The 12660-nt window shown below is 36.5% G+C and overlaps 1 protein-coding gene across 1 annotated transcript in view; it reads right to left on the reverse strand.

The window, feature by feature from the left end:
* Window positions 1-12660, reverse strand: part of ARFGEF1 (ARF guanine nucleotide exchange factor 1) — an 84524-nt gene that overhangs the window by 18928 nt on the left and 52936 nt on the right. The window contains exons 16-22 of the mRNA XM_014873011.2: window positions 11785-11990; window positions 11603-11687; window positions 10903-11074; window positions 9604-9755; window positions 6237-6365; window positions 3005-3163; window positions 2504-2654 (exon numbers count right to left, since the gene is read on the reverse strand). Of these exons, the coding sequence (XP_014728497.1) occupies window positions 2504-2654; window positions 3005-3163; window positions 6237-6365; window positions 9604-9755; window positions 10903-11074; window positions 11603-11687; window positions 11785-11990 (1054 nt within the window). The remainder of the gene's footprint in view (window positions 1-2503; window positions 2655-3004; window positions 3164-6236; window positions 6366-9603; window positions 9756-10902; window positions 11075-11602; window positions 11688-11784; window positions 11991-12660) is intronic.

Consider the following 12660-nt stretch of genomic DNA (forward strand, 5'->3'; position numbering starts at 1 on the left):
ACTTTTCTGTATATACATATATAACCTCATACTAGTGTCTCAGCAATTTATAATAGCACTGGGTTTGATCAAAACTTCTCTTATAAGCATACAGGCTGCCAGTGTCATTTAGCTTGAATCTTGGTAATGAGTGAGCTAAGAAACATCAAATGAGCAGCAGAGAGTGAAGAGAATTTGAAGGGCTATTTCCAAGGAGCCAGAGCCTTAACCAACTTTATCAGATTACGTGAGAATTCATAGTTATCACAGGACTTGTAATTCAATGCTTGAAAACCTAAACAGACAGCAGACTTATATTCTAATACTGTGAAATCTTTTACACTGGCACAGAGGAGTCAGCTATGTAACTCTGCTTCATGAAAAAGAGATTTCTCGGATTCCAACTGTCCAAAGAGGATTTCTGGTTACCCAGGAAGTACACTTTGGCTATGACCTACCCACAGCAGCAGATTTTGTCTTCCAACTTTACGAACAGAAACTGACAGAAGAAATGTGAATTTCACAATTACAACTCCAAGTAAGGCAACACTCCTACTAAAGGAGCAATAGACTTACTAATTTACAACCCCCATGACTTGTGATGTTTTGAATTTCCAAATACAACAAAAAAAAAAGGGTCACAACAGGAAGGTAATGCAAGAGATGAAGACATTTGAATGCAGATATCTGAAGAGCCACACGTGAATCCTTGCTGAGGCAGTAAATGAGCAAAGGAGCTTTTGGGTCTGGTTTTGTTGATCTTTGTTATTTCAAAAAACACATTAACTTTAGCAAGAAGAGTGAGTGCTGCTGCTTATCCATATCTGATTTTGAAAGTAGGTCTGAAAGATGGAGCTTCTGTGTCACCAGACTGCAATCTCACTCACTCTAAACAACTATTCTCCTGTAAAATATCTATCTGTGTATATGGACATACACACTGTGTGTTCTTCATAGGAATTTAGGTTTACAGAAAGCTTGCTTGAAACCCATAGCTCCAATGCATACTTTGGAGTAATCATAGAAAATTAAATTATCTGCAAAAAAGGACTTATGGAAACAAGTGAAATAACTAAAACAGTTGAGAAAATGTTCTAACAGCCCCTTAGTGCATGAAAACCAAGTGAAGCATTTTCCTATATAAGACTGAAGCAACATTACTGAAAAAAAAAAAAGAATAAAATTGTGAAGTTTCCATATGTACACTGTAATAAGCACGCCAGAAATTCAATTCAGAGAAAAACATTTTATGCATTTGGGCATAAACTATTTTCCCTAGAAATGCAGCTGACAGCAGGAAAAGGTCTTTATGGGCTGGACCTATACCAATGACTGGCAAGTATGACTTAGAGACACCTGAATATCATTTACATTCTTGAGTTATGAGGACTTAAAACCTTTAAAGGCCAGTCACTGCAGCACAGAGAAACTGCCAGCATTTGGAAGTAGCCAAGTTGTACAGGTCATCAGGGAACACTAAACTGAAAGATGCATATTGGAAGGGCAGGAAGAAGCTCAGTGTATGAGATGTTGGCAGACACTGATTTCCAGGCCTAAGTTTTCCCTTCATCAATGCTTGGCAATGTGAGGGGAGTACAGAGAGGCAGGCCAAAGGGGAGCAGAAGGGAAAGAAAAGGAATGACTACAGAAGAAAACTGTCTGAGGAGAGCACAAAAAAGCTGGATGATTAGGACTAGTTTGGGGACTAAGATCAAGGAAGACAGAAAATTATCATTGCTCCAAAAAAAAAAAAAAATCCACGAAGAACTGAAGGAAGACAAAGCTTTTGTTTGGCTGTGGGTGAAGTTCAAAAGGCAGATGATACTGAGCATCACACTATAACTGAAACTTTGTCATAGTCAAAAAGACTTATATATACACTTTGATGCTTCCAGTGTTTTCTAATACCGTACACCTGTATATCTTTAACCGTGTTCCCATTTAAAACAAACAAATAAGCAAACCCCCAACCTTCTAAAGATAATTTAAGGTCTTATACTTTTCTAGGAAGATAAGAAACATCATCTCATTTTTGGAGTCTATTTTGCTGCTCAGGCCTAAAAATGGCACTCAGTACTAAAGCAACCAAAATAGGAAAGAAATGGAATTTCAGAATTTAAGCTAAATTATTCTACCATTTGGTTTGAATTCTGTGTATTTCTCACAAAGCTCCACAACAGATGCTTAACCTACACATACTGACTTGCTTGCTTGGTAAAATACTTGGCACACTAATGTTGCAATATTATTAAATCTGGTCATACCATCTGCAATCCATTCTTAGTTGGAAAGCTATATTTTAATAGAAGTGAATAATATATATAATCTTCTTACATTTCCCACCCTAGCAATAATAACAGAGCAAACGAAATATTCAAGAAATTGGAATAAGTCTCAAAGCGTAAGTTTTACAAGGACTATTTCATGGTCTTTTGTCACAACCTCACATAAAAACACAGAACAAATTTAAATAGTTCTCTGAACAAAACCAGTAAATTAAATACTTCATATCTACATTACTTACCCAGTCCCAGCCCCACAAATTCATCAGGTGCCTGATCTTTTGTTCCAGTGAAAGAACCTTCCCTGCCACGAACTGTCCCTGAGATGTAGCGAGGTTTTACTCCAGTTCCTATTAACTGTGCCAGTTCAAGCTGACTGATGCATTTCAGAATCTGTTCCAGAAAATAAAGAAGTTGTTTACCAACAAAAAGCAGTTTGAAATAGTAAAAAGCACGTAAAGATCTTTAAAAGAAAAAAAAAATCTAAACACTGGAGGTCAGAAAATCAGTTCTTCTGTCTAAAATGAGCATTAATTTAAATATTACCAGATAAGACTCTCACAATTTTATTTCTCACTTGGACATGTTTTGCTACTTTAATTGGCTGCATTATGTTTGCAACAAAAGTATACATAAGGTGTCACTTACCTAAACCCCACTGTGTTTATGCACAAACAAGCACACTACTGTATTGAAAATCAGTGAACATGCTTTCTTACAGTTTATATACAAATGGCTTATACCTCATGCCAGGAATTTCCTAAGTAGTTTCCATCTGTATGAGCCACCGTGATGAGAGTTTTAATGGTGTCAATATTCTTCTGCTTCATTTCAGTAATACCAGAACTCACTGTAAGCAATGTAAATCTTGCTAATGCTTGAACATAGGCATCTCTTTCAAGCTACAAATGGGAGGGAAAGAAACAAAAATCTCATAAATATTTTTGCCATTTCTTGTTCTTAGTACAATCTGTGTGATTTCATCAACTATACCATTTACCTTTCTCTTCCTAAAATTGAATTTCCAAAGCATAGTGAAAATTCACTATTTCACACAGTGAAAATGTCTCCTTCAACAGTAGGAAGATATCTGTTGGGTGAAATCAGGTTCCTTCTATTCAGGAACACGAAGTGTAATGTCTGACAGCAGAACACAAGTTGTGTTTAAGTTCCTGGTTTGGTCTTTTTTAGTGAAAACAGGATGTTGTTTCAGAAGAATTGTTGCTACTTTGCTAAGTTTTCAACATTCTTATACTATACTCAGACCTATTCTGAAAATGCTGCCTTAGCAGACTCACTGAAGCTTTAGCATTTTTTGTCAATAAAATCTAAAAAATGTGCATGCTAAAAGGATGCTACGCCAATTCCTTAAAATTGCTCAAAACCTATTTGATTTAATCCACATCATTTGGAGCACCTCAAAAGCTTCTGAAGCAAGTGCCATGGGTAACAAGCAAGTGACCATAATCTAGATAGATCTCTCAAAAGAAATTTCTACCCAGTTACCCAATTTTTATGTGAATGGTATCTATAAGCAACAAAGGGAACTCCTCACATCGCGCATGAACCAATTACAATGGTAAAATGGGGATTACAGTTGAGCCCACAAGTGCATTTTATTCTCTTGTTATGTATAAACTGAAGGCTGTAAAGTGAAATGGTTGTACACCAGATAAACAAATGACAATTATGAAACATATTCAACTGTTTGAATATTTAGGGCTACTTTTAAGTAAAACATCATTGAGCACAGAAAACAAACGAATATAAAATATATAAAAAACCAAACCCTGGAAGAATGGTATTCCACAGAGAAAACACTAAGACCACAACAGTGGGCTATGGTAGAAAGAACAGATTTCCACTGTGTCACTGACCACAGTTTAGCTGCCACATCCAAACCCAACCATTACTGCAGGATATGCTGGAAAAGGCACAGAAAAATGAAGTCTCAAAGAAAGTGTACTAAGCAATGAAGCTTTAGAGTCTACAAACTGTGCATCTTCCATAAAAGCAAAACGTTTTCAGTCCTACTCATTCACACAGGTATTCTCCCCCCCTCCTTCCTCTAAGTCAGCAAAGCAGAAGACAAACAACTAATGTATCTATCACCCAGAAATTTAAACATGATGATATAAGCAGATTAAGAACATCCTTTTGATGCATATCTTGTCTCAGATGCCTAAAGACAAAAGTCAGACTGTATGACAAGTCTAAGATTAAAAGCATAAATAATTAAAACCAGAATCTGTAATTGAGCTTTCAGAGGGGAACATGCCTAACTATATTGTGTACTTTGGAAATTTTCTTAAAGGCATCCAAGTCCCCTCCATTATCTCTAAAGGTGTGTAAATGAATGATAACTCTGAATAGACACCAATTTTAATTTCTGTACATTTACACAAAGAAAATTGGAAAGTTGCCAACAATGGTTAAGCACATTAGGAGAAACTTCATTCTAACAGAAATGATCCTTAAATCAGCTCAAGTAGAGATGTGCCAGTCTCCTTCAAACCACCAGAGCTACCTGGTGTCTGCAGTCAGACAATATCCCATCTAACCAAGACCTCGTGAATTGGAATTATCCTGTAATACTGAAATCACCAACAAACCAGTACTGTTTTTAATGATATAAAAAAACCAGGATTTCCATAGAAAATCAAGAAGTAATAACGTTTATACTGAAAATGCAAAAGCAACACTTCCCATTTTCTGAAATTTAAAATCTTGTTTTTGGAACACCTCCAGTTCAATCATGTCCCAAGCCAATGGAAGGGTACAACTGAATCAAGAGCAAATATGTTCTTGCCCTCCCCAGACAAGGCTGATCACTGCAGGACTGGGAGCTAAACTCTGCAGAGCTGCAAAAACTGGTACTGGTACCAATTCCACTTTTGCAGCTTAGAAACAAAAGTAATCAGAGTGTGTTTCACTGAACATCTGCAGGCTCCAGGGAAGGCTTTGTTAATCAAATTTTTAAGTCTGTTCAGCTCGGGGACAGGTAGTCGTGCAGAAATTAGGTGGAAAAACAGAGGAAAGAAACCTCACATGATCTCAAATAGGCTTTTTTAATCAGCTATATCACAGGTCCCCATGTGCCTTTCCACATGAGTGGTAAAAATTTAACTAACTCGCCAAATATAAGTGCAAGGGGAGAAGGAAGGAAAGCACTCCCTATTGTATCATAGTTCAACATCTTCTATTTAGTCTTATACAGTTGGTTTTTGGGTTGGTATGTGTTCTCTTGGTAAGCATTTTCAACATACACATGAAATTACACAATGCCAAACATATGGATTTTACTTGCCCCTCTCTTTAGCTATATAACAGACTTATGGCAGACCAGTACTCCATTTATTACTGATAATCTCAATAACATAATCGTACCTTCCCTACCAGTGGTTTCTAAATAGAAAAACAAAAGCCAAAAAAAGCCCAAGTTTAATCACCATTGCCCTCTGGAGCAAGAATCTGGCATTCTTGGCATTGCACTTAATGCAATATCCATTCATTCATTACATCAGGAATACCATTTGCAGTACCATAACTGTTAAAAGGGTATCCATTTATAGACATCTCAGATTAGTATGGTGTCTCTGCAGTTGAGAGCAATATTTCAAATACAGTTCACAGAGATACAGTTCTACAGGACAGAGAGACTCATTTTATAAAACAACACAACACATCTAAACAGCTTTGTAAAAATGCTAGAAATAAAAATCTTTGACATAAAAGTAGTCAATTTCTAGAGAAACAAATATTCAGTGCAGAGGCATGGACGCACTTACCACAAAACATCAAGAAAAATAAACTTCATTTATACTTCTAGTCAAGTATCAGATGAAATATCAATGTCAGAAATAGGCAGCCTCTAGGTATTGCAGTGCACAGCTTCAGCAGCAAGGACCCTTAGAAACCCACTAATATTTTGCTGGTACATAAATCAAAGGATTGTCTCAATCTTACATTTTTTACCTGAATGTTGAAAATGCAAGCAATCCGGATTGCACATCGTATACCCTCCAAACAAAGAGAGGCAACTTCGGTGTCATCACAGTCCTGCAGACCCACACTGAATGCAGCCAGGAAAGGTGTCCATGCCAACTGGAATGTATGCAAAGTGTTACATTAGTAATTGTTGGTACTTGAAGGGAATGTTATAGTTTCACCATCTTGCTGAAGTGTAAATTCCATTCTTAACTTACATAATCAACCTTGAAATTGTCTTTTGACAAAAAGGAAACAATATACAGACATGAGACACATAATAGTATAAAGTGTTGCTAGAAGAGACATGAGACACAGAATGGGGCAGAAGTAATGTATAGAGGAGCTCCCCTCAAAAGCACTTTTCCTCTCCCTCAGCAACAAACACACAGCCATCTTCAGATAGTTGTAAAAACCAAATCTTAAAGCTATGTGAATTAGAGTTTTAGCATTCCCAGGATGACTTTTACCTTTGCACATTGGAAAACAGAGTAAACAGTTATTATAATAACCAACACATCATATAACAGATTTATGATGAAAAGTATGTGTACTTAAGTAACACTAGCTTGTCCTGATAATGCCAGAGAAAAAAAAAAAGGAGGGTAGTGAAAATAAGGCAAACTTTATTAATCACACTAAAATTATGGTAAGCTAACAACAACAAAAAAAACCCAGGACATGACTCTCGCCTTATCTCTCTACTATTATTTTTGTTGCCCTTATCCCTCCATCTTTTTGTGTACCTAAGCCACTATTGATGTTTCCCATTCCTCTTGCATTAGGTGGCACCGAGGATGTAATATATGCAAGTAAAATTACTGCAAGAGAGTCTACACAGTCCTTTCCTTGTGGTCAAGGCGCCCTCTCCCAAAGGCAGAAAAAACAGTCAGAAGATGCAGAGGATCCTGCTGTAACTACACGGGGATATGGAGAAGAAACACCACAGAACCCAGAATGATTTTAGAAATAGTTTTACCTGAAGACAGCCTGGATGAAATGCAGAGTCTACAGGCACAGTAAGGAGCAACAGATTTCACACTTAATTTCATAATAAAATGATGCACCATAAAGCTTTGGTTTCATTTAAGCCAGCAACTCCAAAAGCACTACCTTCAAAAAGCATTTAATGCTTGCATGCACCAAACCATAACTGTGGAACAGTATTAAAGGCATTGGATGAATTCACAGATTCAAGATTTAATTCCCTACTGTATCACCTTTAAAGGTCTCTTCCAACCCCAACTATTCTAGGATTTTATGCTCAGAAATGTACGTATTTTCCCACTGTCTTCCTAATTTTCATTGCTATTGAAACCAAAACTAATCTTAAAAAATAAAAAAATTGAAATAACTTCTTAAGAACTATCTAATGGTCTGTATACTGTGCTTTGTAACTAGATGTATGCTGTTATTTTAGGCTGTTTTGTTATTACAGGTGAAAATCAAGCCTCAAAACGAGACAATCAATTCTGGGCTGCTTAGATGAGTCCATAAAGAAAATTTTTGCTGTTTTAAATATTTAGCCAATGTATCTGTAAACACAGTTACAATTTAAAAAATCAAATTTAGGTGGACATCAATGCGTGAGATGCCCAGAAATTTGTAAATTTTTGCTAAAAATTTAAGTCTAAATAAAAACCGTGAAATTAAGTATTCAAATTCCAGAGTTCTCACTTGTTTTTGAGAAGAGGGCCCTCTTCAATGTTTAATACATTACACTACTGTCCTCAGTACTTTAATTAGGTCATGAAAACCCTCCAGTAACTTCAAGTAACAACTTCTAATTTGTTGCACCTTCACAAAACATGTTTAGAGTGTTAATTTAACCAGGGTGCTTCATATTTTGCTCATTTGAAAATGAACTTTGGAAATACACTTTTCAGATAGTAAAGGGTAGGAAGTATTAGGGCTGGTACCTTGAAGAAAATCACATCATGAATTTTACAGATGCCTGCATGTGAATTATTTAATTTCAGCCTTCAGGAAGTCAGTAGAGAGAAAGTATAGTACATCTCTGCTATGTGACACTTTGAACAGCCTAAAAGTAAATTTTTAACAAGGTCTGTGCTTAATGTTCCTCCATACAAATCAAATACTATCCTAGTTTTCTTAATAAGGTGACCAAGAATTCATAATTTAGCCTCATAGACAGCAATCTTACAGCGAGATCCTCAGTATGCCCAGGTGGCCAAGAAGGTCAATGGCATCCTGGCTTGTGCCAGCAAGCGTGGCCAGCAGGACTAGGGCAGTGCTCTGTACTCAGCACTGCTGAGGCCACACTTTGAATCCTGTGCTCAGTTCTGGGCCCTTATTGCAAGGAAGACATGGAGGTGCTGGAGTGAATCCAGAGGAGGACAATAGAGCTGGTGAAAGAGATGGGAGCTGGTCTCTTCTCGCAGGTATCAAGGGAAAGGATGAGAGCAAGTGGCCTCAAGGTGAGAGGTTTAGATTGAATTTTAGGAAAAATTCCCTCACAGATGCAATTGACAAAAATTGGAACAAGCTGCCCAAGGAAGTAGTGCAGGCACCAAGCCTGGAAGCATTTACCAGACATGTAGATGTGGTACTTCAGGTCATGGTTTAGCGGTGGACTTGGCAGCACCAGGTTAACAGCAGGACTCAAAGCTTTTAGAGTCTATTTCAACCTAAATGTCTCTGTGATTCTTGGGCCTGGAGCTCCACCTATACTCATAGCACATCCCTCCAGGGAACCATTTGTTTATTCAGTGGTAGTGGTCTGAGACTTTACTTCCCTGGAGCAGTTCACAAAGAGGTCATGTGAGGACCACGACTTGAACAAGGGCACAGAGGAGAGCATGGTAAAGCCAAAACAATTTATCTCAGTGACAGATGACTGCTGTGAGTTAGGTATGCCAGAGACCACATCCAAGAGCACACTGAGGCACTGTACACTACTGAACATGATCTATGAATCTGAATCACTGCTATGGAAAAGGCATTTGGAATGCAGACAGCTTTGCACTTACACAATAGCAGACTAGTGTTTAGAACAGTAGTTCAGTAAAGGTCCAGCTTCCTCCCCCCTACACTGGAACATAGTTCTAGCTTTCTAAAGTATTAATTTGCAACAGATAACATTAGATGAAAAGTTTTTCCTGATAATTGCTCCACTGCCCTAAGATGCTTCTTCTATCAGCACAGAACCTTCTTAAATTCCAGGATAAATAAAACTAGATTAGAAGATCCTCTTTTTCCTGTAGCAAGTTAAATAACTCACAAAATGAACAAAACATAGCAGATGCAAATTCTTATTATTTTCAATAAATCCTGTCAGTCAGCATTTTGTATTAACAAACTGTGATATTCTACATTATTTAAACATGTATCTCACCTTAAACATGGGTCTCACATGCTCCAGGTGTGTTGCACTAGTAAAAGGGGCCTGAACGTGGCTCACTGCCTCCATAAGAGCTTTAGCTGTTTTAGCCATTTGTTCCATTTCCAAGTTATATAGAAGTCTTCTCTGCTTCTCACTAGCAACACCTGCAAACACATTTTTTCTCTCATTTGTGCATCTTTAGCAATAAAATAATTTTGTTTTTCATTAAGTACAAAACTCAGATGCATTTTTGTATTATCTTTACTTTCTGAAATTATCACACAAGCCTTCTCATATTTCTTTCATCATATGGATAAAATTTAACTTAAGGCAAAATTGTGTTTGAAATGTAAACTATTTTTAAACCTTTACAGAATTTTAGGATTTGAAAAACAGAGATTTCTTCTCCATCACCTCAACTGACAGCATAAATACCACACTCACTAAGCTAAATTCAAAATGAAGGGTATTTCATAGGAATGCATCAGCAGAAAATAACAATAAAAATAACTGGATAGCCTTTTTCAGTGTGAGAACTACATTAAACCTTTTTATTTCCATAATAGAACCTCCATCTCATAAAAGCAGTGAAATCCAAATAGCATATAATAATCATCTTTTTAAAAATTGCAATAAAACATTATATTAAGTGAATGAATACTGAAAACAAGAGCATTTCTTTCTTCCAGATGCAAGTTTCCTGCAAGCCATCTGTTCATAAGGCTAACCTAGGAGTTAAATTGTACAGATATATTGGGAAAAAGTTAAGTCTCTCTTAATGTTCTCTGTAGAAAAGCTAGAATGAATAACATCTCAATCTTCACACTGTGCAAAGCACAACTGGTATCTGACAGAGGAAAAGATAATGAATCAAATGCACGATTTGGGGCCCTAAGAATCAAATACTGAAAAATACTTGAAGACAGACTGGTTATTGCAGGAAATCACAACAGTTAACTTAAGAAAAAGAAGACACACAGTGTGTATGTTCTGCTCTGTACCTATTGACAACCATGTAACTTCACAGTGCCCTCCTATATCCCTATCCCTCAGCAGCAAAATCTGCCTCATTCATGGTCAGTGCATTGATTGCCAGGAATTCAGATGCAATGGGAAGTGAAAATAAGCAGTTGCATTTAATGCAGATTTGAGGTCAACATCATGCATTTATGTTAAAAAGAAAAGTATATGAAATAGAAACTAGGATCCACTGTGAGTTAAGTGAGTGGTGTTTGCTTCATTCAACTCTTGTTTTAAAAAGAGAGAACTCCATGAAATTGAAAAGCCAGCTCTTGAAGAAAGCTTTCTTACTTTGTTTACTGGACTTTGTGGGTATTGTTAATTCTTTTGTTTCTTTCATTGAAATCTTCTTTCCAGCTATTTCATTATAGATAGCAGACAAATATTCTTCAGGGAGATCTTTACTGTCATTGATACCTCTATTCATTTTAATATACTGTTCTTTTGTCATTTTATTCTTAACCTGAAATGCAGAAAGTAACTGTAAGTATCAACAAATGAGGAAAGCTCATCAGTTACAATGCTCCCTATAAAACTACCCAGTCCACAAAAAGTTACCATTAAGGATAAACTTGCTGATTCAGACGACATTTTGAAGTATTCAACACATCCAAGACTACAATGTCAAATCTACAATATACCACAAAGCCATGAGGACATTCCATCACTCGAACATCTGGTAGGATCCACAGATCAAATGTATGTCAAATTAGACATATATTTAAAAAAAAAAAAAAGGAAAATAAATGCTTTTTCTTGTCATACAGAACAAACTCTCTATCATGCAGAAATCTACTTTACAGAAAGGCCTAACCAAAAAAACTTCAAAACCTCAATACCCGTGAAACATAATACTGTTACTTAAAAGATGCATGAACCTTTCTTCTTACCCTGGTGTTAAATTGGACATCAAGCTTTTACAACTACATTGTCACAAAGCCTGAAAGTTACATGCCTATGAATTACACAGATATTTATTCCAGCAACATACCTGTGGACTGTGAAGATCTGTTGTCAACATGATAATTGAGTAAGCTAAAACATATGCAGTATCTGCACTAGCAAAAAGAGTTTGCCTGAAGGCAAAAAGGAGAGAAAGAATAGCAAATTTAATTTATTAGGATTTTTTACTAATTACTCAGCTTTCCAAAGTTCTGAAGAACTATATCTTACCCTTGGTTACATTCTAAATATCTAGCAGCAAATTTCTCCATTAAGCGATCAATTTTTTGAGCTTCTCCTGGCAGACGAAATCCTTCTAGAAACATGCGCAGAGCTGAAACAAAATCCTTTCCCGAAAAGTCGTGCTGGTCTACATATGCATACATGACTTCTTTGTTAAATTTATCGTTGTCTCCCAGGAACTCCCCAACCTGAGTCTAAAACAAGAATAGAAAAGACAAACTAGTGCATTTATATTTGAAAAATTAATATAAATAACAACAATAGAGTCAAATATCTTACAAAAAGAGAGGCATATATTGCAGTTAACTGAGACAACTCCTGCTTCTCCTCCATTGTCTAAAGCAAAGTATTTTGGCCATATATTCCATCATAATGCTCTTACATGCTCATATGTATCTGCCTACACTCTTCCTTCTTTTATGCACGTGCCATTTTTTCTTTAGATGAACTCCACACGTGTACAAAACAAAGTTAACATTACTAATGATTGTCCTCTGCTATAATGATTTGTACATTTAAGAAACTTATTATAGGAATGAAAAGCTTACTAAACTCAACTTTATTCTCTAGAGTACTGACCTCAGGCACAAGGGATGCTCAAACAAAAACAGCTGGTACTCAAATACATCTGAGTTGATCACCGTCAACGCAACACAGTACAATGTAAAAGAGCATGCATTCAGATAAAGATGCCTGTCTATGTAAACTGAGGTTAAAAAAATGTTTTGATGACTGGTTCTAAGCATTAATACTGAAATTTCTTACTTCAGTTGCAAACATGGGCACCAATGGGTATGGCTTTTATGCACAATGGTGAGAACTGCTGTTTCAGAAAGTTAGGTTTCTCATGACAATATTAACATG

Source organism: Sturnus vulgaris, chromosome 1, assembly GCF_052056855.1.
Source record: "Sturnus vulgaris isolate bStuVul1 chromosome 1, bStuVul1.hap1, whole genome shotgun sequence".
NCBI classification, from domain to species: domain Eukaryota; kingdom Metazoa; phylum Chordata; class Aves; order Passeriformes; family Sturnidae; genus Sturnus; species Sturnus vulgaris.